Below are 25,250 nucleotides of genomic sequence, written 5' to 3' on the forward strand. Positions count from 1 at the left end.
GAAGTGGAAAAGAGTGTATGACAAGAAGGCAATGAAAAAAGAAAGAAGCTCAGCCGCTTCACCAACTTAACCTAAGAGCAAGAAAAGATCGTGGTTCGTGATTGTGGTTTCCACAGCACTCTGCCCTTTTTCCCTTTTTTTTTTCATCCTGCGGTGTGAAAATAATCAGAATCACAGGTATATTCGCAGCCCTCCTTTTTATTAACTGACACCGCCAGCCTGTAATGTTCCTGATTATATTCCAGAGTCCTGAAACCTTCAGACAGTATCTGGACAAAAGTATTGGAATGCCCGACTTGTCCAACCATGTGTGGTTCTTCAGTTCCAATAAACTTCAAGGCACGCATTTGTACAGGATGTCTCTGGATGCTGTAGCATCTGTTCGATCTCCATGAGGGTATCCCTCACATGGGTTGGAGAATATAGAAGATCTCCAGCTGTAGAGCTCTGAAGATCTTTGATGTGAATGTGAACACTGGCTGCAGTGCCCCAGGCCTCCTCACCTCACCTACATCAGTACAAATCTCTATAACTGCAAAATCTGGTGGAATCTTCCCATCTTCCCAGAAGAGTGGAGCACATTACCACAGTAAATGGAGACTAACGGTGTAATAAGGTGTTCAGAAGGTACTTTAAACAGTTTTGCTAGCAATACACACAAACTAGCCAGTCTGAAGGCAATCCAGCAAGTAGCTATACGGGTGAAATGAGTACCTGCTAGCGAGCCAGTTAGCATTTAGCCAACTGTTAGGCTGTAGCTGTTTTTTAGAAGCTAGCTTGCTATTGATAATATGCTAAATGCTAACACTAGCTATTGTGTAAGGGAACTTGGGTATGAGAAGGTGGAGAAGTTAAAAGCTAAATAAAGCACCATTTATACTCTGACTGACTACCTTGAGGGCAGAATGCTTACTAGCATACTTTGCTATTGGTTGAAACAATATATCAGCATAATATTTACTAACTTGCTTCAGAAACTGGCTATTTCCTGCTTAGCTTAGTAACCTTAGCAAACTTAGTAAACCCAGTGTTTTGGTAAAACTAGCCACATTATTATTACTAGCCTATAATTTTTATATCGTGTAATTCTAGTGGTTTTCAATGAGTGTGTTTGGTGGGGAAAAAACCGCAGTGTGTGCAAATCGCATCTTTACTTGAAGCTTCTCCGAGGGATAAAGGGGGAATCCTGGGGGTTTTATTAAACGCTCGGTTCCTCTGCGATTTATTATTATTTTTTCTCTAAAGTATCCGGTCGCATGCATTATTAATCATCTTTTTAAAGAGAACCTAAAAAAAAAAAAACATTTCATTCGTTACGTTTTTCAGCACTTTCTCGGGGGCGAGCGCAGCTGCAAATAAAACGGCTTCGGCGTGCAAACTTTGTGATTCACACTTTAATTTATCCCTATTTAGTGCTATAGCTTTACTGTCGGCTCGCCTCAAATCCTCTGGCGAGCTTTCAAATGAGTCGCTTTAATTGCCTGATTAAGTTTACAGTCGACTGGACAAAGCTGGAGCTTCTCTGCAAAATGTGTGTGTGTGTGTGTGTGTGTGTGTGTGTGTGTGTGTGTGTGTCCGTCTATGATGTTAACGCCATATATCCAATTTGCACACCGACGAAGCCTAAAGTATTTATAATAGAAGCTCTGTGTTTGATCGGAAAAGAAGCTGGATTTAAACAAGAGCGGTTCCAATTAAACAGGATGAAAAAAATCATAAACAATGATCTGATATCAAACACAGTGAACTTGAAACATGACGATAATGATGATGACGATAGGGTTAAAGGGCAGAAGTCAACTTTAATATTAAAGATATTTGAATATATATTGTATAATGTATATATGTATATAAATATATATATATATATATATATAAAAAGTGGTCCCCCGGGTTAAGTACTAAGACCCCCTTGAGTTCTGAAAATCCGTGAATTTATCCAAACGTCATGTCACTTTAATACAATAATGTTTTCAAAAAAGGTATGAAATTTGTTAACAAAAAGTTTCAATTGTTATTCCTAACGTTCCTGAACATTCGGATTCCCGCAAATTTTCAGACAATCCGCAACTTGCTGTTAGTTGAGTTCCGGATGAGATCCCGTGAACTATCGGGGGTCGACTGTATACGCAAACACACACACGCAACTATAAACTACTACAACATTATACTACTGTATGTGCGTGTGGGTACGAGGTGATCCTGAAAGATTTCAAGACAAGTTCGTACCTTCATCAGTGTGCCAAAAGACATCATCCCATGTACAGCAGAAGCTGTGCAGCTGCTATTCTGACCATGTGTTATTGCTTCCGTCATTCTGACCACGTTCTCGCCAGATGTTCTCACTCCTGCACCCACCTTACTTGCTCCTGAAGACTTCGCCCTCTTTTGTGAAGATGAAGATCAGGCTTGCTCCGGCGCGAAGACAACTTCCAGGCCATATTCCAGAAGTGGCAAGAGCGCTGGGAACGCTGTATTGATTTGCAATGGGACAACGTCACAAAAACTGTATTTCCATCCAGATTTGCAATGGGGTTTTTTTTTTTCGTTTTTTTGCCAAGAACTTGTTTTGCTTATTATGATACTCAATGGGGTTAAAGTTTAGACTCTGCAGGGGCCAATCCATGTGTGGGAAATGATGTCTCATGCTCCCTGAACCCTTCTTTCACAATTTGAGCCTGATGAATAATGGCACTGTCATCAGGGAATATGCCTGAGGAAGTGCACTATAAATATAAATACATATGTATACACACACACAAAATGTACATTGGGCAGTATTTGGATTGGGCTTGCATGCTTCAATAGTTTAAAAAGGTCTGTCAATCGATTAAAAGATTACATTCGCATGATTGTCATGGGTTAACTCGCGATTCATCCTGACTTAATGTCACATTTTTATCAGTTCGGGGTCAAATCTGGATGCTTTATGCAAATGTAGGTTTATTATTAGTGAAACCGAACTCAACATGGAGCATGAAGACAAAATATTCTTGTAAAAGTTAAATTCTGGTGTTTTAAATGAAGTAAATCGTCAGGACACCAAACAGAACTTTTGCTACGTTTCTACACAGACGGATTTAATTGGCGGACATGGCGGATTTTGCTGCTCGATTGCCGCATCAGTAAAACAAATGTTTAGCGATTAAAAATGATATATATTTTTTTTTTATATGCACGCCCCGTCCAAATAACGTCACACGCTGACATCTTGTCGGACCGCCCTTAGCTTTGATTACGGCATGCATTGCGACTTGGCGTCGTTAATCTTCTGCAATGTCACAACATTCATTCCTGTCCAGAGCTGCAGTCATTTTCCAGCAAAGATCCTGTATTGATGATGGGCGAGTCGTACCGCTGCACAAAGTCTTCTACAGCACATCCCAAAGATTCTCAATGGTGTTAAGGTCTGGACTCTGTGGTGGCCAATCCATGTGTGAAAATGATGTCTCATGCTCCCTGAACCAGTCTTGGACAATTTGACAATAAAGATTGGACTCTGAAGCAATGGAATCTTGGGCTCAATATATTTGTGCCATCAAGATAGAAAAGATATTTTGATGGAATAACCTGGTCATTCAGCATACTCAGGAAGTCAGCTGACTTCATGCTGAATCGAGACCTGACCGACTGCAGCATCCCCAGGTCACAGCTCTGCCCCACAGGCTTGTAGAGTAGGCACTAGGCATGATGGTGCATCAGTCATTCCCCTGATGCCCCGTCACTCTGGACCAGGGTAAATCTGGACTCATCAGACCACATGACCTTCTTCCATTGCTCCAGAGTCCAATCTTGATCCTCCCTAGCAAATTGAAGTCTCCCCCGATATCCTTCCAGTTTTTAATAATGACAGTTCTTAACCCAATTTTAGAAGTAGATGTTTTTTTTGCTTCCACGACCGTACGGATCTCTTTCTGACCTGGTTGTTTAAGAAATGAGAAGCTACTCATTAGTTGGGGTTAAATCAACAGTTGCCCGCTGTAACAATCATCCATGCAGTAATTAACCAAAGGGGACTCGGGACAATTCTACATACATGTACGATGCATTTGGAAAGTATTCGGACCGCCTTACATTTTTCAATGTTATTTTGCGGCCTGATACTGCGATCGTTTAAATAGATTTTTTTTCCGTTTACTAGAATTCTGTGAGGAAATTCCTAATATGTCTGTAAATCTCTTAATATGAAAAACCATGTGCATAGTATTCAGAGCCTTTGCACTTGAAAATGAGCTCAGGTGTCTCCCTTTTCTCCTTGTAGCTGCCGAGACGTTCCAACACCATGATTGGAGTTCACGATGCGTACTACAGCAAAAACCAAGCCATGAAGTTAACTGGCTTCAGAGCTTCAAGACGGGATTTATGCAAGATCTAATCAGAAGAAATTCTGCTGCCTCCAAAATTCTCAAATGGAAGAAGTATGGCCGGCTGGGACTCTTCTAAGAGGTGGTTGCCTGACCAAACTTGGTAATCAGAGGAGAATGGTGTTAGTAAGTAAGGTTTGAACCTGAATGGTCACTGGAGATCCTGTGTGGAGATAAGGCAATGTTCCAGCAGGACAACCACCACTGCAGCCCTCCAATGGGCAATTCAGAGATTTATGATCATAAAATAATAAAAAGTAGAAGATGGGGGGTGGAGAGAAGACAAACCCGACAGAAGGTTCCTGAAAGCTCGATAGTCTGAGTAATGACCAGGTAAATGATTCAAAACATTTTTATTTTTTTGCGTCTGTGGTGTATATAGAAAAAAAAATGTAAAAAAAAAGGTGGGAAGGAAAAATATGTTTGGTATTTATTAGCGTTTCATCAGACGTGGTTTTACACATGAAGCAGGTGTTTCACTGAAATTGAGCGTTGTATTAGCTGAAGAAATTATTCATTTTGTAAAAGTGTTCTCTGTAAAACTGCCTTACGCACATATCGACTATATGGACAAATGTTGGTGGATATCTGAGAAGACTCGTGTGTTTTTTGAGCCGTGGCACAGGGGCAAAAATAAGGCGAACCAAGATACAAAGTCAAACAGGGATGAACAGAGTCTGAAGAAATGTAGATTAAAGCTATACCAGTAATCAGAGCTAAGCAGACGCTTTCTGGAGTAGAGTTTGGGAATTAGCCGTTCTGGTTAGCGATACCCTCAGAGAAATCGTAGCGCAGGGCAGGGAATCAGGAGCATGAAACAGGAGAGACTACCGGCAGGAACCCAGGGGGTGGTAACAGAACAGGATCATCCGTCAGCTTTACACGGCACTCAGACGGTTCGTTTTTCCAAACATTCATCTCGAATACTTTGCCGTTCCTCTTGTGAAACTCGCGAATGTTTAAATGGTGCATTTCAGCGCCAAACTCAACTTACGACAACGAGACATTTCACGATGATAACGAGATGTTTTTAGTGCGATAACCAGATGTTTTCTGCTCATGATGAGATGCTGATTGTGAACGCGATTTTATTCGCGGCGCGGCGCATGACTGGCGCTGTGCTTCCGTAACGTTCCGCGATGCTGGATAACCGAGTGGGATATCAATAATTTTTTATTTCATTTGAACAGTTTATGTCTGTACAATTCTGCGCACCATAACGGCATGAACGTGTTTCACGGATCTGTATTTACAAGCCAGATTTTGTATCGGTGGCATTCCGATACAGAGCAGTTTTTTGTTGTTTTTTTAATATAATGAGCGTGGGATTTCTGTGTGTGAGATTATTTCAATCTGGCGAAGGCCTCTTCCAGGAGAAGTGTTTATCCTCACAGGCTAGGTCATAAAATCAACAAACCGTGACTCCATATGCCGGAGATCATCGTTTGCTCTAAAATGAGTCATCGCTATCATGCAGGAGAAGCCTTAGGAGATAGGAGACGCTGACGAGCTGGGAATCGCTTTATCTCCTCCAGTCGCTTCTGATTAACCCGCATCCGCACGAGCTCCACTCACGTCCTTGTCCCGTATCCCAGCATTCATCATTCGATAGATCTGAATGAATACGTGATCAAAGGCCAAACACTTTCTCTGTGTGTGTGTGTGTGTGTGTGAGAGAAAATCCGGCACCCGAGGAGAAATAATAACCTTCAGTCTGAAAAGCGGCAAGTTACAAGGAAAGCTGCGCCACCTGCTGGTCAGAGAGATAAATTACAGGTCCTAGAGAGCAGAAGCGCTGTGGTTCAGTAGAACACGCTCATACCTCCCAATTTTTTAAAAATCCCTGAATGGTTCTTCAATTGTGAAATTATGGCCTGAAGTTTTTCTGAGGTAAATAGTATCCTCATCCTTCTGCTGTTCCTGTTATGGTCTCTATAGCAGACCATCCATCTCCATACTACATCTGCCTCTTTCGAACCTGCGTCTCTCCTCACCATATAAATAAACTTCCTCCTTCCATCCTCAGCGTTCTTCTACCGATATACCCCACGTGACCAAACCATCTCATTTACCTTGTCTCCATAAGGTTCTTCTACTAAACAGGTTTCTAATCCTCGTCACTCTGAGGAAAATTGTATAATATATTTATCGATCTACTTTTACGGCATTTGGCAGACTTATCCAGAGCTCTTATCTCATTTATACAACTGAGCTTAAGGGCCTTGCTCAGGGGCCCAGCAATGGCAGCTTTGTGGTGCTGGGATTTACACTTACAACCTTGATAAAAGAGCGAACAACTCTGACTAGAAGAGTCGAGAGGTGGTCGACTGAATTCTGTTTCCTGTCCATAATCTACAGAGATTTTGCACATTCAGATGCGCCTCCAGTGGAAATTGAACTCTTTTGAGACAACTCGTCCTGCTGAGTCACATTCAAGACTAATTTAAAATAAAATGAACAGTCCATCAGTGCAGGGTCAGCCATGATACTGCATCCCTGGTGGTGGAGAGGTTTGAGGGCCTTGTTTAAAGGCACAACAGAGGCAATACTGAGAGCTTGAACCCCGAAACCTTTCAATTCGAACTCCAACTCAGAGACTTAACCACTAAGCTACCACAACACCATTTACATTTGCATACTCACAGTTCTTAAATGGCGTGTGAAACAGCATGAGAACGAAAATCGTAGTGATTCTAGAAAACCAAAAGTGAATTCGAGAAAAATGTAAATGTCTTCAGAATTGCAATTACGCCGCCAACCACCAGGGGGTGTCCTACACATGTACTATTTTACACAGGAAAACAACAAAAGTTTAAATACAAACTCTACAATATCCTCCGCTGTTAATAAACATACACCGACCAGCTAAAACATTATATTCACCTTCCTAGTATTATGTAGTTTCCACAAAACTGCTCTGATTCTTTTCAGCCTGGATCCCACAAGATGTCTGAAGAACTTCTGTGGTATCTGGGACCAAGATGTTAGCAGCAGAGGTGCTGCTTGGACTTGAGATGTATTAGACTTTTTTGCCCACAGATGCTCTATCAGACTGAGATGTTTCAAAGTCTCCATCTTGAATGTTCCTAAAACCATTCCTGAACAATTTGATGTTGTGAAGATGATCAGGGAGCTAGAAGAGACCACTGCCTGTAAAACACTGTTCCATTTTTCCATGAACTTCTGCACCAATCTTTAAATTGGTGGTATGTAACCTCCCAGTAACATTCACATCAAATGTCAGGAACCTGCAAAAGTTTCCCAAGCAGAACATCACCCAGAACATCACTCTACATTCCGTGGCTTGACTTCTATCCATAGTGAATCCTGGTGCCATCTCTTTTGCAGCAGGACACACACACACACCATGGTGGTCCACATGATGTAAAAGAAAACGTGATTGATCAGACCAGGTCTTCTTCCGCTATTCCATGGGCCGGTTCTGATGTCCATTGTAGGAGCTTGGGTTCTCTGACGGCTCTTTAGCTACGCAGAGTATATGATGGGGAAACACTGGCTTTTAATGTTCTATAGAAACGTTTCACGCAGAAGGACAACTGAAGAACCCTGCACATGAGTGTGTAGCTGTAGATTGTGGAATCTGAAGCACTTTCTTTAGATCACTGAGATCAAACTATTTACATGGAATTGAGAAGTTCTATCATCTAAAACTTTATGTAGTTTAGTGGTCAAGGCATTGGATTTTTTTGGACCTGTAGGTCATGAGATCAAATCCCAGCCACACACCAAGCTGGGCCCCTGAGCGAGGCCCTTAACCCCATAGCTGCTCGTTTGTATGAATGAGACAAATATAAGTCACTTTAAGGGCGTCTGATTATATACTGTAAAGGGACACGTGGAAATTATATTATTATATATTATATAATACATCCAGATGTTAAAGCCTCCCACACTTGCAGTTAATCAATGAATTTATAAATATACAGTTTCTAATTAAAAAATCGACATTTTAATGAAACAAACAATTGAATGAATGAATCCGTTAATTGCTCGATTGCTAAATAATGATAGAAATATTAAAGGAAAAAAAAACAGATCATATTAAATTAACGTGCACACTCAAAGTCTGCCTGTTGTAATGTCTAATAAACAGAAGATAAGGCTTGGTGTGTGTGTGTGTGTGTGTGTGTGTGTGTGTGTGTGTGTGTGTGAGGGAGATAGAAACAGGCTCTCTCGGCTCCACGTGAGTCACTCTGGGAGACTACTTAACCCTGAGAAGTACCTCTGCGTTCCAAAATAGGCTTCCACTCTCACACAAGCTCATGTCAAATAGATCTCAGTCTAAAATCACACACACACACACACACACACACACACACACACACACTAGGGATCGTAAGATTCTACTATGTGATCCATCAAATTAAAAAAAAGTGTGTATCGTATACAAGTGTGTGTTGCGATGCATCGTTTGTTGTACATATTTGCGTCTGTAAAAATAAACGATTTATTGATGGAATTATTCGATAAAAAGTGACCGATATTTCCGATCGATTTCTCCTCGCTAAACTGTTTCTCGAGGGCACGCTCTCAGCGCCACCGCTGCTACGACACTACGGAGACCGAGGCGTGTCCCGAGAGTCACGTATTATAAAGATTAACATGGCAGAGGTAGAGCTGCATCTTCCTGGAGACACAACAGAGAAAAGGTCTTTTTTTTTTTCCTTCTTTTCCATTGGATCGCTTCGTGTTTAATCAAACTGAAATCGAATCACACATGATTATCCTGCACGTTCAGCATTTTTTTATTTCTTTAAATGTTAGTTTGAATCCTGGTGATGTAACAGAGGTGAAACCCGGAGCAGGTTTTTACCCGTTTTTTATTATCGGAAACCGGTAGTCGGAGTCTACGCCACGCCAGCCTGCTTTTTTTTCCCCCAGAAATGATGAGCCGCATGCTGCGTCCCGCTATTGTGCGCCGTGATGTAGAGCAGGCAGAGGAAGGTTTAATGGTTTCTAACAGCTCATCACAAGAGGCCCTACGTCACCGACGCCGAGCCGGTCAGAGTGCCCTTTCTTACTATTTTCCGCTTCCTAACACCTCGGAGTATGCGACGGGGAAAAAAGTGGACGTGCTGGTCGTCAGAAATATAACCGAACTATAATTTCTCTTTTTTTTTCTTCTTATAAACGTTGACAAATCAATTCCGCTCATCTGCTTTCGGGATTTTTACCTGAGTGCTTTTGTACGTATTTTGTTTTACGGTAATCCCCCGTTTTTTTCGCGGGCGGTTTTGGAACATGAGCGCCGCGATAAAAACGGGGGATTACCGTAAAACGCACTTTTTTTTTAATCATGTAAGCCGTGAATCGTCTTCCACACACTTTAAACGCGCAGAAAACTTTTTCAAGAGTATAGCGAGATGAATTGTGTGAATTGGTAGAAATACGGTTCACTGAATCACATTTGTAGTAAGTACACGCTCTGTACTAGTTTCTCTGCTTGTTTATTGGTTGAAATGTCCTACGACGTTAAAAAAGAGGCGGAGTTAAAGATCACCGCATTCTTTCGTTTCTGTTCTGTACTGTGTTAACATTTTACTTCGTTTCAGAACGATATTTATATTAATACATTTCCTTATTTCAACAGAAAACTCCGTAAAAACAATTCCCTATACATTTTTTTGGTCTTATCGTGCTCTTCGTGAGAATCAGCGAAACTAATTAGTTATGTGGCAAACGCAATTCCGCGATAAACCGGGGCGCCAGATTCGAACCGCTGTAAAGCGGGGGATTTCTGTATATATAAAACAACTTTTGATGATTCGTTCCTTTAATTGGTAATGATAAGAAGATCGGATTACTACTGCATACAGGGATGTTTGTAGCCTTTTTTGGCACACTAGATGAGATTCTTTTTGCCCCCCTTCAATGGCTTTGCCCTCCAACCACAATGCTCCACCCCCACACCATAATCATTCACAGCCTTCCATAAAAAAAGTTTAAACACATTTAATAATCCTGGCAAAATTGCCTGGATTCAAGTATGTAAAGGCAGGTGGGTAAGGCAGGGGGCGCCAGTGAGCAGAGCTGGTTCTGCACGGTGCTGATGTTCAAGTTAATCCGGATGGAGCCCAAGAACCGCATGAAAATATCCCTCTCGTAAACATTCACTTACCATATTACTCTTCGACTAAATTCGAGATGTTCGGCGCCGATGAAGCTGCTCGTGTTAGGTCACGTGATGTTTTCTTTCGCTACGACGTGAATATGGTTAACGTGTTCGCGTCATACAATGCCGGAGGTACCAGGGTGTTTTTTTTTTGTTTTTTTTTTTTTTACAGTTCGTGCCGGTGAAGTTAAACCTTTCGCAACTTTTGCACGCAATTGTTATCGCGTCTGTGATTAACACGTTTTTTTTTTTTTTTTACACATACACACGCGCACACCACCTGCTTCATACCTGCGATTTTAATTACACAATTACAGAAAACCATAGAAAAAAAAACATCTCTTTACTTCTCCTTCCTGTACCATAATTAGCATCCTCTTTGCCCCTTTGCTACTCCTTAGATAATTAGCAGGAAGACAAGCTCCGGGTTTGTAAATTGTGTCGAATGAGACAGCTGTTTCGGTGGCAATGTCACATTTACACACATCTGGATTGGAAAGACTTCCAAGTAATCATCGGTACGAACATTAGCATTAGGAGGAATTTCTTTAATGGTGGAAAAGGTTGTGTTTTGTGTGTGTGTGTGTGTGTGTGTGTGTGTGTTTTAGCACTTGGGCATGCTTACTGTCATTACCTCGACAATAAAAGCGCACGGTTTCTAAGTGACCAATTAACGTACCACTTATGTAAGCGTCATGTCAACAGTGCACCAGGAATAAAAGACGAGATGACTCAGCTGCAGTTAACCGCTCAGCACGTAGATGAAAACTCCAATGGATAACAATTCGAATCTTTTTTTTGGATGAACAACAGTTGGTAAGTGTGACGTATCTTGCAGAAAACGTTCATTGGTTTGTACGGATTGCGTGGGAAATATTCAGGCGTTTTTTCCAAGGCCAAGGACTGCATCATAAACTATTAATTCGAGCAACTCAGACATGATGAACAATATTTTTATCGTCCTGCTTCAATAAACCCCCTTCAGCTGAGGAAGGGGGCAAATCGAACAGCTTAGAACATATAGAAAATCCCATATTCCACATTTAGGTCCCATTTGCTCCTGTAATAAGCTCCACCCCTCTAAGGTGTTCCACTAGATTTTTTTGGAGAGATTCAGAAAATTCATCAGAATTCTTTAGAAAAGGTGCTGGGAGTTCTATAGCAGCAGATCTTGCACATCATCTGACCCATGTATCTTCATGCAGCTGGTTTAGGTCTGCTAGTTCAAGTAAAGTCACTGGGTGATGCAGACATGTTCAACAGAAAGAAAACTCATGACCCAGTTTCGGAGATCTGACCTTCAACATGACCACACTATCATCAAGACCCAGTCCTGGAGCGGTTAATCAGTCTCTCTCATCAGTACCCACATCTTCCAGCACTCCAGCACTGGGTCACGATGATGCCGGTGTGGTTAACTGGACGCTTGGCGTGATCTAATGTCAGACTGGTTCATTGGACCTTTAATAAGACTCGGTGCCCAAGTGGTTAATCAGACCTTTAACGTGAACCAGTGCCCGAGTGGTTAATCGGACGTTTAACATGGCCCAGTGCTGGAGTAGTTAATTGGACCACCAAAGTGAACTAGGTTAATCAGACAATTAATGTGACCCAGTGTCTGAGTGGATAAGTGTACCTTTATTGTGACCCAGTGCCCAAGTGGTTAATCGGACCTTTAGGGCAAACCAGTGCCTGGTTGGTTAATCGGAACTTTGATGTGACCCAGGGACCGAGTGTTTAATCAGAGATTGAACATGACCCAGTGCCCAAGAGGTTAATCAGACCTTTAACATGACCCAGTGTCCAAGAGGTTAATTAGACCTTTAACATGACCCACTGTCCAAGAGGTTAATCAGACCTTTAACATGACCCAGTGTCCAAGAGGTTAATCGGACCTTTAACATGACCCAGTGTCCAAGAGTTTAATCAGACCTTTAACATGACCCAGTGTCCAAGAGGTTAATCAGACCTTTAACATGACCCAGTGTCCAAGTGGTTAATCTGACTTTTTATGTAAACCAGTGCCCAAGTGGTTAATCAGACCTTTAACATGACCCTATGTCCAAGAGGTTAATCAGACCTTTAACATGACCCAGTGTCCAAGAGGTTAATCAGACCTTTAACATGACCCTATGTCCAAGAGGTTAATCAGACCTTTAACATGACCCAGTGTCCAAGAGGTTAATCAGACCTTTAACATGACCCAGTGCCTAAGAGTTTAATCAGGTGTTTAACATGACCCAGTGTCCAAGAGGTTAATCAGACCTTTAACATGACCCAGTGTCCAAGAGGTTAATCAGACCTTTAACATGACCCAGTGCCAAAGAGTTTAATCAGGTGTTTAACATGACCCAGTGCCCGAGTGGTTATTTAGATCTGGACCCAGTGTTGGAGTGGTTCATTGAGCCCTCATTTAGGACCCAGTGCCGAACTAGTTAATTGGACCATTTATCATAACCCAGTGTCCGAGTGGTTAATTGAATCCAGTCCTGCATGCTCACATGCACAAAACACTCATGTGTATACACACACACACACACACACACACACACACACGTAGTCGATCAATCACACCCCTCCCTTGCCATACTGTAAATCGTAAGATTGGTCAACTGATTCCAGGCTGGTCACATGGTAAAAACCCAGGCATACAATCACACCAAACCTATCTTTTCTGAAAACGAACAGCAAAAAAAAGAAAAGAAAATCTCAGACAATAACCTGCAGAGACAGGCGTGTAGCTCCCTCTGTAGCACTGCGTAACGCCTGCTCCCCTACACCAATAACTGTTTTGCAATCATCCTGGTGCAGATCATATAAATGCAAATTGCCTACAGAGAAAAAGTCACAGTAGTCTCTATTGCTTTGAAGCATGAGTAACTTGACAAGCCGCAGTCTGTAGTCTGTCCTCGGAGCGTCGCCACAAGGGATTCGAGCGAGCGATTTGTTCTTTTCAGAACGGGTTATCGAGTGCGTCTGCGTTTGCCGTCTCGTATTTCCTGTTGACTATAAAGTGGCCTACCATGACTGTATATCACTTCACAAGGAAACTTGTGAAAGCAGTACTGGATATAATGTGGACATGATCTAATGCCTTTCAAATGTATTTTAGGCCTAAAGGCATTGTGCCTTTTTTGCATGTTTGAAATATCATTTCTAATACCTCTGTGAGTGTGTGTGTGTGTGTGTGTGTGTGTGTGTGTGTGTGTTCAGATAGGCTGGAAATCAGTCAAATCAGTTGTTCAGGACAGACTAAATCAATAATTATTAATGCAGCTGGATGAGGGGACAGATCATTGATCCCTGGTGTTTGGGCAGGAGATGTGCCTGAGAGGTGACGCAGGAACGCGCACCAGGAAGAGTAGGAGTGCCCTATGGATGATCTGGCAACCCCTGGTGGGAGGACCGGTTAAAAAAGAAAAATAAGTAGGTGGGGTTTTTTTTTTTTGACTGGGGATTGGAGCTGGATGGCAGATGAATGTGCAGTGAGTGAAGCAGTAGGAGGAGGAGGAGGATTATGGTGTCCCGGTGCTCGTTGGCAGCGCTGCTGCTGGCGCTGGCGATGCGCCTGAGCCGTGGGGGGAGTTTCACCTGCCCGCTGCCCTGCATCTGCACCGCAGACACACTGAGATGCACTGCGCAGACCGAGAGCGCAGCCCGGGGATCGTCCTCCAACAACAACTTGTACGTCTACCATCATCTCAAACAGCCTCTACAAAAGGCAGAGAGGTTCCAGAAGTTCAAGAATGGAAAATTTGATTGGTGCCAAAAACTTTTGTTCATTTGTTCCTTTGGGGTTATTATTTTTTTTGCAGAAGACTGGCGCACCTGCCTTTCACAGAAGTGCAAAGGGGAACTTTTCGAGGTCTCATTAACGTCACCAGAATGTGAGTTTATTTATATTAAATATTAATAATATTAATCAAAATGAAATATATATAGATAAAATTCACTGTATTCATTTTTAATAATACATAATTGTGATTTTTTTTTTAAAGCTATGTTTATGTTTAAAGCGCACACATCAAACATTATACAAAATAAAACGTATATATTATCTGAAGGAAAATTTTCATTTTATATACATTTGTGTCTGCTTTAGAAATCACAAAAATGTAAAATGTATAGAATTTCTTTAAAAAATAAATAAATAAATGAAAGATTTTAATATTTAAGGTTTAAGGATTTGTGTGCGCTTTGGAAATCGGTCAACAAAGGTAAAAAAAAAAAATGTAAAAGTAAAAATAAATAAATAAATCTGCCACGCACTGTACCGCACAAAATTCGGTTAAAAATAAAATAAATAAATAAATAAATAAAGGAAATGATCAGAACACAAATCGGAATCAAATCCAATAAATCCGTTAACCGCCCTCAAACTTTCGATTCTTCCTTGTACACACTTTGGACGCTCGGACAACGTCAGGGATTTTGTAGGTTTGTTGTGTCAGGTGTATAATTGACCGGTTTTTACCGCGCGGGTCCATTTCGCATGTAGGTTGAAATAGTCATTAACTGAAACAGAAACAGCTGTGTAGGAGGATTTTTGAAAGACAGTCATACAAGAAGACACAAGGTAGTTCTACTGCGTCGGTCTCTTCTTGGCGAAGATCTCGAAAGCGGGCTTGGGTTTGAAGATATTTTGAAGAAGCATGAAGAAAAAAATGATTGATGAAAGACATCACAGTGTATCGATGGTCTCCGGGTTACGCGGCAAACGGGAGGCACAAATGTAGCAGCGTATGCTAAGTATATACAAGTAGTACAGAGAGGCGGTATATGTACGTATATATACGCATTGCACATACTTACATACACACACACTAACCCCAAATTGTATGAAACACTTTTTATCCAGGGGGAATAAAGCTTTCGGTTTTGAGGTTTTAGCATTTTCACTGCTGTATATGGTTAAGGTGATCTTTTCCAGGACAGATTGTTTTGTTCAGAACGCCCAGGCTGATAGATAGAGAAGCGCTGAGTCTTCCAACGGCGATCGTTTGCTACATTTCAACCCTCCGTCCCTTAATCGAAAACTTATGTTCAAAATCTAACTTGCGTGTAATCGGTTTATAGAGGCAGGTCTCTGTGTTCTGGGAGCGTGTTCGTGGTTAAAGGTCGAGGTACTGAAATCGTGGGCGATCGGTTATAAATTAAATGCGTTTTCATCTGAGTGGACGGGAAAACGGATCCATTACCGCGGAAAAGCGTGATAAATATCCGCGGAAAGCACAGCAGGGTCCCGGGAGACGATACAACAACAACAAAACCATTGGAGAAAATCCACATCGTGGTGCCATGTCTCCAAAACAAACAGGTTCTCGAGTGACAAACTTTCTTTCATGACGAATTCGTCCTCTTTGATTAGAAACCACTCGTTGCGCTGCTGAAGATCCATGAGGTAACTATGGAGGGGCTTAACTCCAGAACAATGAAGATGGATTTGGACCGGAATTAATATAAAAGAGTCTGCTTACAGTGGATCAGTGCTGCAATTACTATGGACCGTTTAACACTCGTGTCCATCAGGGAACAGATGATCACCTCGACAATGGAACTGTTAAGGACATGCGCTGTTGAGAATGAGGACAGTTTTCCTAAACAGACTGACAGACAGACAGACAGATGGATAAGAGTATAATGAATGGGTTGTTGGGTTCCATTTTGAGTCTGGTTCCTCTCAAGGTTTCTTCCTTATCATTGTCTCCAGTGCCTCATTCATTAGGTGCTAAAAAGTGCATTATATTTGTTACAGGGAAATTTCTCCTTCACATATCCCAGAAAAGTAATAAAAAAAATAAAAAATAGTGTGAGAGCAGGGTTAAGGGCCTTGCTCAAGGGCCCCAAGAGCAGTACCGGGTCTTGAACTCCCAACCTTCTGATTAATACCCCAAAGCCTTAACCACTGCACTACCACTTCCCCAAACTTGTGTAAAATTTGTATTTGTTATCAGTAGCAAGTAATTAAAAAAATTCAAATGTGATGGTATGAGGAAGAAACCTTGAGAGGAACCAGACTCCAAAAGGGAACCCGTCCTCATAAATATCCATTCATTACACACTCAATGGACGCCTGACTTTTCCAGCCATTTGCGGAAAAGTTGGAGGCACACAATTGTACAGGACGTCTTTGACATTTTCACAACGCCAGCCAAATATGAAGATATGCTTTACATGAGTTGGTGTGGAAGATCTGCTTCTATAGAGCTTCTCACCACACCTACATCAGGACCTGACTTAACTAACACCCTTGTAGCTGAATGATTGTCCAACCATTTCCACAAAATCTAGTGGAACATCTTCCCAGGAGAATAGCGGTCATTGTAACAGCAAAGGGGGACTAAAAAACGAGGTGTTTAAAAAATACAATCTTAGGGTCAGGTGTCGACAAACTTCAGTTCATATAGTGTAGTTTCATCATTGTTGAGGTTCTCACATGTTCACTGATTGGACAGCTTGTGTCAATTGTAGTCCATTTTCCTGATTCTCAAATGGAATGAGCCATAGAAATCTTCTGAAACCTCATCCCATACATGTGTTTTTTCAATTTTGATGACTCGATGTTGCAAGTTTTTTGGTGGATCCATACTTTTCCTGCGGATTTGGCTACAAAATCCATGTACAGATCATAACATTCCTGTAATCGGCACAAATCCAAACCAATCTCGTACATTTCAAAGACAATTACGTTAATTGCATTCTCGAGGAGCGGAAACGGAGCCCCCCGGCTTCACATGCACCGAAAATCGCTGACATTGTCCTAAACACGGAGTGTAAAGTGACTTTTGATTAGGAATCAAATTTAAAAAACGGAGGCAACTGCTGAAGCAAAATGGGGTGAAAAATTTTTTTTAGATGAGCCTAAAACCTGCATTTTCCTAAATCTTTTTCAAAAGTTAGCCACATTTTTTCCCGACCTTTTATCTTGCGATTCCAACTTTATTTTTTCGTGATGCCAACTTGATTTCTCATGTTTCTGAGGTTCCGAATTCATTTCTCGGCATTCCAACAATTTCTCGCCATTTCGACTATATTTTTTGCCAATCCAACAATTTCTCACAATTCCAACTATATTTTGACTTTTATCTCATGTTTCTGAGATTTTTCGCGAGATTCCGACTATATTTACCGCCATTCCCACTTTATTTCTCACCATTCCCACTTTATTTCTCGCCATTCCCACTTTATTTCGCCATTCCCACTTTATTTCTCGCCATTCCCACTTCATTTCTGCCAATACAAATCCTTCTCTAACAACCAAGAGGTAGCTTCAGTGATCACGTCTGGATCCCGCTTTAATGCTACAATGCAGACAGGAGTTAAGGAATAAAGTCAGAACTGCGGAGTGGAAACGGGCTTCCATAAGTATATAACTGATTCGTAGTTTTAAAAGAAAATCCGGACTAATTATGCGTCACAATGCCACTGGACGAGACGTGTGCGTGTGGAATATAATGGTAAATGTTTAATGGCTGCTGTTTCTTGTGCAGCGAAATCTCCCAAAGTGACTCGATCAGGAAAATAGAAGGCGAGGCATTTCTCTCATTACACAGCGTTATCGAAATGTAAGTCATCTCACCTCACTGTATTTACAGAGCAGGTAAAAGTCTATGGTTTTTAAAGATACATGCATATTTCTTTTGTTGGGGTAAATGGTGTGGAGTCCAAACTGGAAATTTTGTCTACCAGAAGAATTTGTGTAAGATGGAGAACAGGAGAGGTGGAAGTGTAATGGTCTGGTGGTGTTGTGGAGCAGGAAAGGGAGATTTATTCCAATAGGGTGAACGGAATCCTGAACCAACCTGGCAACCATTCCATACTTCACCATTACACCATGCGATTCCGTCTGGATTGCAGCTCATTGGATCCGAAGCGTACGTCCAAGCCAAAGAGTGCTATCTATCTAAGTGTCTATGAAACGCTCTGCCCAGTCACTGCACTTAAATCCTATTGAACTGCTCTGGGATGAACTGGATCATATACAAAATCTCCATCCAGTGGCAGGATTTCCATGAGGAACGGCAAAGTATTTCAGCTGGATGTTGGCAGAAACGTGCTGCTGAGAGTTGCGTTAAGCTGCTGTTCATGCTAATGGAAATACATTCCATAGAAACCAAAGGAACATGCATGTGTCTCTCAGGGGAAAAAAATTTTCAATACTTTGTAATGTTCAATATCTGTAAATGGCTTCTTTTTTTTTTTTTTTAAAGCTCAATCCTGAACATCATTTACCTGTCGGCTGTAGAAGAAGGTGCCTTCACGGATCTGCCGAGACTGAGATACCTGTAAGAAGAAAAAGACGGCTACCCATATTGATACTGCTGAAAGTGTAAATAACCGTATTGTCATATGAGGTCATCTGTCCATTTTTTCTTTAATTTCTTTCCAGGAGCATCTGCAACACGGGAATAAAGCACTTCCCGGATTTTTCCCGCATCTCATCACTGGAGCTGGATTTCTTCTTGTGAGTAATCACATCCTGCTGTGATCCAGAGCACACATATTCACTCGTCTTGATTTAAGCATCTGCCCTTCTGAGTGCACCTGTATGGATTTTTGGGTTTGAGCCCAGCTTGTTTAATACAGGGCTAAAGGCATGCTGTGTGTGTGTGTGTGTGTGTGTGTGTGGACATAAATATCCATGTTGAGTAAACGAGCGTGTCGGATTTTCCGCTCTCTTCGTTTTAAGGGAAATGGGAGACAACAGGCAGCTACCCAGCGTCCCAGCCAACGCGTTTCGAGGCGTGTCCAGGGCGGACATGTACATGTGAGTAGTCCGCGCTCATCCACGTCCTATGTGAAGTCGTTGGTTGTCGCTTGAGTCAATGAAATACACCATGGGTCTTCAACCGGCAGTCCGCACCCCCTACGGGGACTGCGCCGGTACTGCGGGGGGGGTCCGCTAATGTATGTTGAATCAATTTTAAATATTTTCGAAAATACAAGAATAAAGTCGAAATATTTTGAGAAATAAGTCGAAAATACGGAAATAAAGTTGAAATATTTTAAGTACAAAGTCGAAAAAATATGAGAACAAAGTCAAAATAATGTATTTAGAGAATAAAGAAATTACGAGAATAAAGTGGAAATATATTTTAGATATATAAATAAAAATAAGTCGAGACTGCAGTGAAAATATTTTGAGAAAAATCACAGAAGCGCAAGAAATGTGTCGTTGTTTTGCATGAAATGGAGGGGGGGGTGGGGGTATTGGTTAAATCCTACTTTAGGTTACGGATTTAGCAATAAGTTAATTTGTGTTTTGGCACCTCAGCACAGTTATAATCAGTAACCAGACTCGGCAGTGATTCTGTAAGGTAATTTATTCAGAGGAAAAATACATCAGACGGACATTGAGGAATTGGCGTCGCTTGTGCAGTCTGAAGGATATTTAGGGTAAACGTCTCCGTGCTATTATTCGATCCGACCCTGAAGGAGTAATTCTCGTTTTTTCCTTCTTACGTGCCTCTAAAACACTGTTGTACATGTTGTACAGAGTCCAAATAAACAACCTTTTTCTGCTTTGCTTCTTCAGGAATCTCGTCCGAAACGGATTGACTGCAATCGACTCTCACGCCTTCAACGGGACCAGACTGGAAAAGTTGTACGTATCTCTTATCAGCATGATACAGTTTCTCTTGTTCAGACGTGTTTACGAGGAGCTCGTCTCTGAATGAGTGGCAGGATGGTTGATTGTTTTTGAGTTTGAGGGACAAATAGTAAGGAACATAGTGTACGAATAAATCAATGTCAAAACGAGACAAAACATTGATTGTTTTATTAACAGTTCACACGTCGGCTTCTGGTCGGCGCGTCTAAACAAACATCACGCAGGTCCGATACAAGTTCAATGTGTTTCACTGTACGTGATCAATAACTAATCGATTGTTTGATCTTTTTAGGATTCTGAAAGACAACAAGAACCTAATCAAAATCCACGATGATGCCTTCGAAGGTGCCGAAGGACCGGTTTTACTGTAAGTGCAACTAACGTTATGTACAATCATGACCCACAGGAGAGGTTCAGTGGTTTGTATCTGTTCGCCAAGGACTAACAGCTGTCAGAAAAATGTTTGAAGGTCAGGCACGAGCATCGCCATGAACTCCAACACTGGAATGAACGAGACATCAAGGCAATGTAGAGATCTTTAGATATTCATTGAGAAATAGTAAACTGATTTGTTTAGAAATTTGTTAAATTGTTACAAAATATTTTTTATGGGACATTTACAGTTCGACATTCTATACATACAGTATAGAGCATACAGTAAAAGAATTTAGGATATTACAGGAAATGTGTAATACTCATTTGAAGAACTTTGATTGGCTCATGAGGTTCATTTTGCATCACAGATTTAACCCACAATTGTGTACGTGTGTTTGTGTAGCGATGTATCATCCACTGCTCTGCGCTCGCTCCCAGCCCGAGGCCTGAGAGAGGTGAAGGTTCTCGTCGCACGCTTTACACCTTCCCTAAAGACCCTCCCTCCTCTTGAGAACCTTGCAGAGCTTCAGGAGGCTGACCTCACCTACCCAAGCCACTGCTGTGCCTTTCAAACCTGGAAACGGGACAACAGGTCGGAGCATGCACCTTTCACAATTTCTCCTCTTTGTTTTTTTGCGTGTGAACCTCAAAGTGAGGGATAATCTTGTTACCAAACGACTTCAAATGCCGTCTGACTTACTGATGACAAAGCTAGCTCAAATAAATGAATGTTTCTGCGATTCTTGCTTCTAAAAACGGTCTTAGTAGCGATCTATGAGAAATCCATGTGAATAATAGATGTGGGCCAGTGTTCCAGAACCACAAGGTTACACTCGTTCTCTCATTTTGTAACAGAGTTTCTAAGTATCATATCATTCATCCCTTCTTCAGTAATTGCTTTATCTGGTCAAGGTCATGCTTGATCTGGGCATATCACAAGAAATACACCAGGAGATGGGATGCCAGTCTACTGCAGGACACCCCACACACACACTAGGGATTTGCTTCTCGATGCACAAACGACCATACAATGCGCTAAAGATACATATGAAGCAGCTACCGATGCGATTCACCCTAATCACGATTCGACACAAAGGAAAAGAAATACGATGCAGATCACTTTTATTTATTTGCTTCAGACAGACAGCATATCAATTTACTTAAGTGCCTTCTGACCTTCGAATGCATGGCTCTTTTCCAAACAGGCCTTTGCAGTGCAAAAGGAGGACAAATACCTTCTTTTCCTGTTCTTTTTCCAGCATGATGCAGCTCTACCTCTGCCATGTTAATCAATATTCATGTGACCCTCAGGAGGCGCCTCGTTAGTGTTGGTACGTCGTATTCACGTAGCCAATATATATCAAATGATTGGTCACTTTCCAAATAATAAAACGATAAGTAGTTTTTACCAATGTGAATCGATGCGTCACGATACTAATGCCAAATTCAATTTTTTTTTTTTAAATTGACGCATCAGAACGAATTATACTTCACAGAGTGACTTTACGATTGTAGGAGAAACTGAGCAAACATCTCCACACAGATGTGTAAGTCTGAGCTCATGACTGAACCCAGGAATTTATAGGGGAATTCTAACAGACTTGCATTTACATTTATGCCATTTTGCCTTTAATCAAGCGACTTATTCATACATATATTCATTCGATGGGGTTAAGGGCCTTGCTGGGCAGCCAATTGGTGTGGCTTGGATTTGAACTCACGACCTTCGGATCCAAAGTCCAATGCTTGAGCTCCCACCTTGCCCAGTAGACTTCCAAGTGGCACTTGTGTATCTTCATCATCTCATCTGATACAACTGATTTGAATGAATGATTTACATTTCCAATCTGTGAGTAAACGCTGTATTTTGCAGCTTATATCACTTTTTTCTTTCTTCTCACAGGGAGAATGCTGTATTTGGCCGCTTTAAGAACCTATCCATGCTGTGCGACATGGCTGACCAAGCAGACATGTAAGATTGTGGCACTTCTCATCCATTTCATGTCAAACTGAGCAAGCGATCAAAGAAAACTGATTCTCTGTCACCCAACAGGGACCCATCAAGTGAAGATCTTTACGACATAAATTTTCACTACCCAGATTTGGACCTGTGCGCCAGCAGCAGCTCCTTCAAGTGCACCCCGGAACCGGACGCCTTCAACCCTTGCGAGGACTTGCTGGGTCACGCCTTGCTACGTGCCATAACGTGGATCGTTACCGTTTTTTCTCTCGTGGGAAACCTGGCCGTGCTGCTCGTTCTGCTGATGAGCCACCAAAAGCTGAGCGTCTCACGGTTCCTCATGTGCAACTTGGCCTTCGCGGATCTTTGCATGGGCTTCTATTTGCTGCTCATCGCCTTGGCGGATTACCGCTCGCGTCAAGAGTACTACAACCACGCCACGGATTGGCAGACGGGGATGGGATGCGGGGTTGCTGGGTTCTTGTCTGTGTTCTCGAGTGAGCTCTCGATCTACACCCTCACCATGATTACGCTCGAGCGCTGGCACACCATCACTCATGCCATGCAGATAAGCAGGAGACTGAGACTTCGCCACATGGTCACCATGATGGCGATCGGTTGGGGATTTTCCCTTTTAATGGCTCTGCTTCCGGTAGTCGGTGTCAGCAGCTACACGAAGGTCAGCATCTGCCTTCCGATGGACATAGAAACTCCGGTTTCGCAGGGATACGTGGTGGCCGTGTTGGCCATAAACGTTGCGGCCTTCTTAATGGTTTGCTCCAGCTACGCCGGGATTTACTTGAGCGTACGGAACCCAAACGTGCCGACGCGCCACGGAGACACGAGGATGGCCAAACGCATGGCGGTGCTCATCTTTACAGACTTCCTGTGCATGGCGCCCATCTCGTTCTTCGCCATTTCCGCTGCTTTGCGCATGCCTCTAATCACGGTGTCCCAATCCAAAATCCTTCTCATCCTTTTCTACCCGATCAACTCACTGTGCAACCCTTTTCTCTACACCATTTCCACACGCGCCTTTCGCAGGGACACGTGTCTGCTTTTAAGCCGATGCGGCTGCTGCCACACACAAGCGGAGTACTACAGGTCGCGGGGTCTCTCTGGGGTCATCCTGGCTCCCAGGAGGAAGAGCCTGAGGAAATCCCGCTCGGGTCACTTCCGAGCGTACCACATCAAGCTGCATGGATGTTTTTTTAACAAAGCCGCGACATGAGCGTCACGTTTCAAACTACTGAGCCACTGACTGCTAACCTGCAGCGACCTGTGAATGCTGTACATACTGTGAATACGTGATGCATACTGTCAATGCTCTTTATATATTTACATTTATTATTTGTACGATGGCGTTTTATTGGCTTATTTTAGAGTCTTTAAGGCTTAGAGATTAAAGTAACAATATGAGAATGAAGTCATATTTTGAGGAAAAAAAGTCACAATTAAGAGAATAGTTGTGGCCCTACGAGAAAAAAGTCAAAGTATTTTGAGAAGAAAAAGTCAAACTCGGGGGCATCAAGTCAGCCATACGAGAGTGAAGTCGAAATATTTCGAGAATAACGTCCTTGGAGTCCGGGGGTTCAAATATTTAAACTTTATTCTCTTTACTTTTCACGTGGCACTAAAAGGCAGTCAGTTTTCTGGACTGTGAAACTTCTAAACTGGGTTGTTCTCTGCAGAAGCTGAAAGCAATTGTTTTTGTTTTGTATTAAAAAAAATTATATTTATAATTTGCATGATACAGAAGTATGGGTTTATTTTAGTTTGGACACCTGACAAATTCCAAGCTTCTTTCCCTAAGCAACAGTTGACCTCTGTAAGAAGTTGCACATAATCTAAACATGGACCATTATCTTGCCTTTGACACGTTTTTTTAAGTTAAGGACTGGACTCTGTGTTTGAAACTGACCACACAAACTCTGGCTGAATGACCCGACTTGAAGACCTGGCCAAATTAAAGTACGAGCTAAAAGATGACACTGTCTTTGAACTTGTCTTGACCTCCAAATCCGACGTGTTATGTCTTGTGGCATCGCTTTATTTACATCTCCTCACGCTGAAGCACAAAAATAAACTTGCAAAGCGCTTAGAAAAAACATGTTGCAACTGAGAACAAAGAAACCGTGATAAGCGCAAGATTTCTGCAATTGCAACGTTAAGATATGAAATTATCAGAGACGCTACAAACTAGAACTAACAGTTGATAGGCAGCATTTCAGCTTTTATTGCTTGTTTTTTCATGTCAAAATTGCATGAAAGACCTTTAAATAGTGAGAAAACGAACTGTCTAACCCTAACCCAAAACAGCTTTACAGAAACAAATAAGTGGTAGCTTGGTGGTTAAGGCAATGGACTTCGGACTTGGAAGGTCAAGTTCAAATCCCGGCCACAACAAAATGCCATTCCTGGGTCCCTGGGCAAGGCCCTTAAATCCATAGCTGCCCAGTTGTATGAATGAGAAATGTAAGTCACTCGGGATAAGGGCGCCTGTACATATGCCAGTAATGTAAATGTACACATTAGCATCAAATTAGTCGGTATAAAGTTGAACCCTAATGAGCAAGCTAGTAGTGTCAGTGGAAGAAACCACAGAAGGGACCAGAGGGAACCCATCAAAAGGGAACCATCTTCATCCGGGTGACAAATGTCAATCCATTTGAGTTCGCGGATGGACACTATTCACGGCAATTCTCAAGTAAGGACGCTGGTAAGACTAGCCACTGTATGACAGATTACTTTGAAGGAAGAGCCAGAAGGTAACACAAACATAAAGGCAATCTCTAGAATATAAGACAG

General features: G+C 42.0%; 1 protein-coding gene across 3 annotated transcripts; it reads left to right on the forward strand.

Moving 5' to 3' along the window:
- Positions 1-11,242: 11,242 nt before the first annotated feature.
- Positions 11,243-24,431, forward strand: LOC124381323 (lutropin-choriogonadotropic hormone receptor-like). 3 transcript variants are annotated; one of them, XM_046842852.1, is made up of 12 exons: positions 11,243-11,313; positions 13,816-14,181; positions 14,313-14,384; positions 17,988-18,062; positions 18,708-18,782; positions 18,887-18,961; positions 19,187-19,264; positions 20,033-20,101; positions 20,400-20,474; positions 20,886-21,074; positions 22,386-22,454; positions 22,536-24,431. In XM_046842852.1, exons 2-12 carry the CDS (start codon positions 14,015-14,017, stop codon positions 23,671-23,673), a joined length of 2,082 nt encoding a protein of 693 aa, XP_046698808.1. In that variant the 5' UTR covers positions 11,243-11,313; positions 13,816-14,014; the 3' UTR covers positions 23,674-24,431. The 3 variants fall into 3 exon arrangements, with proteins under 3 accessions (XP_046698808.1, XP_046698809.1, XP_046698807.1); XM_046842851.1 differs by lacking the exon at positions 11,243-11,313 and having other exon boundaries at positions 13,760-14,181; XM_046842853.1 differs by lacking the exons at positions 11,243-11,313; positions 17,988-18,062 and having other exon boundaries at positions 13,759-14,181.
- Positions 24,432-25,250: the final 819 nt, after the last annotated feature.

The sequence above is a fragment of the Silurus meridionalis genome, chromosome 28, assembly GCF_014805685.1.
Source record: "Silurus meridionalis isolate SWU-2019-XX chromosome 28, ASM1480568v1, whole genome shotgun sequence".
Taxonomy (NCBI): Eukaryota; Metazoa; Chordata; class Actinopteri; order Siluriformes; family Siluridae; genus Silurus; species Silurus meridionalis.

Bases quoted from the DNA above. Each gene is read 5' to 3' on its own strand.
- LOC124381323 (XM_046842852.1), top strand. From the start codon at position 14,015: ATGGTGTCCCGGTGCTCGTTGGCAGCGCTGCTGCTGGCGCTGGCGATG. The intron at 18,962-19,186 runs GTGAGTAATCAC...CTTCGTTTTAAG, and splicing joins CTGGAGCTGGATTTCTTCTT to GGAAATGGGAGACAACAGGC. The intron at 20,475-20,885 runs GTAAGTGCAACT...GTGTTTGTGTAG, and splicing joins GCCGAAGGACCGGTTTTACT to CGATGTATCATCCACTGCTC.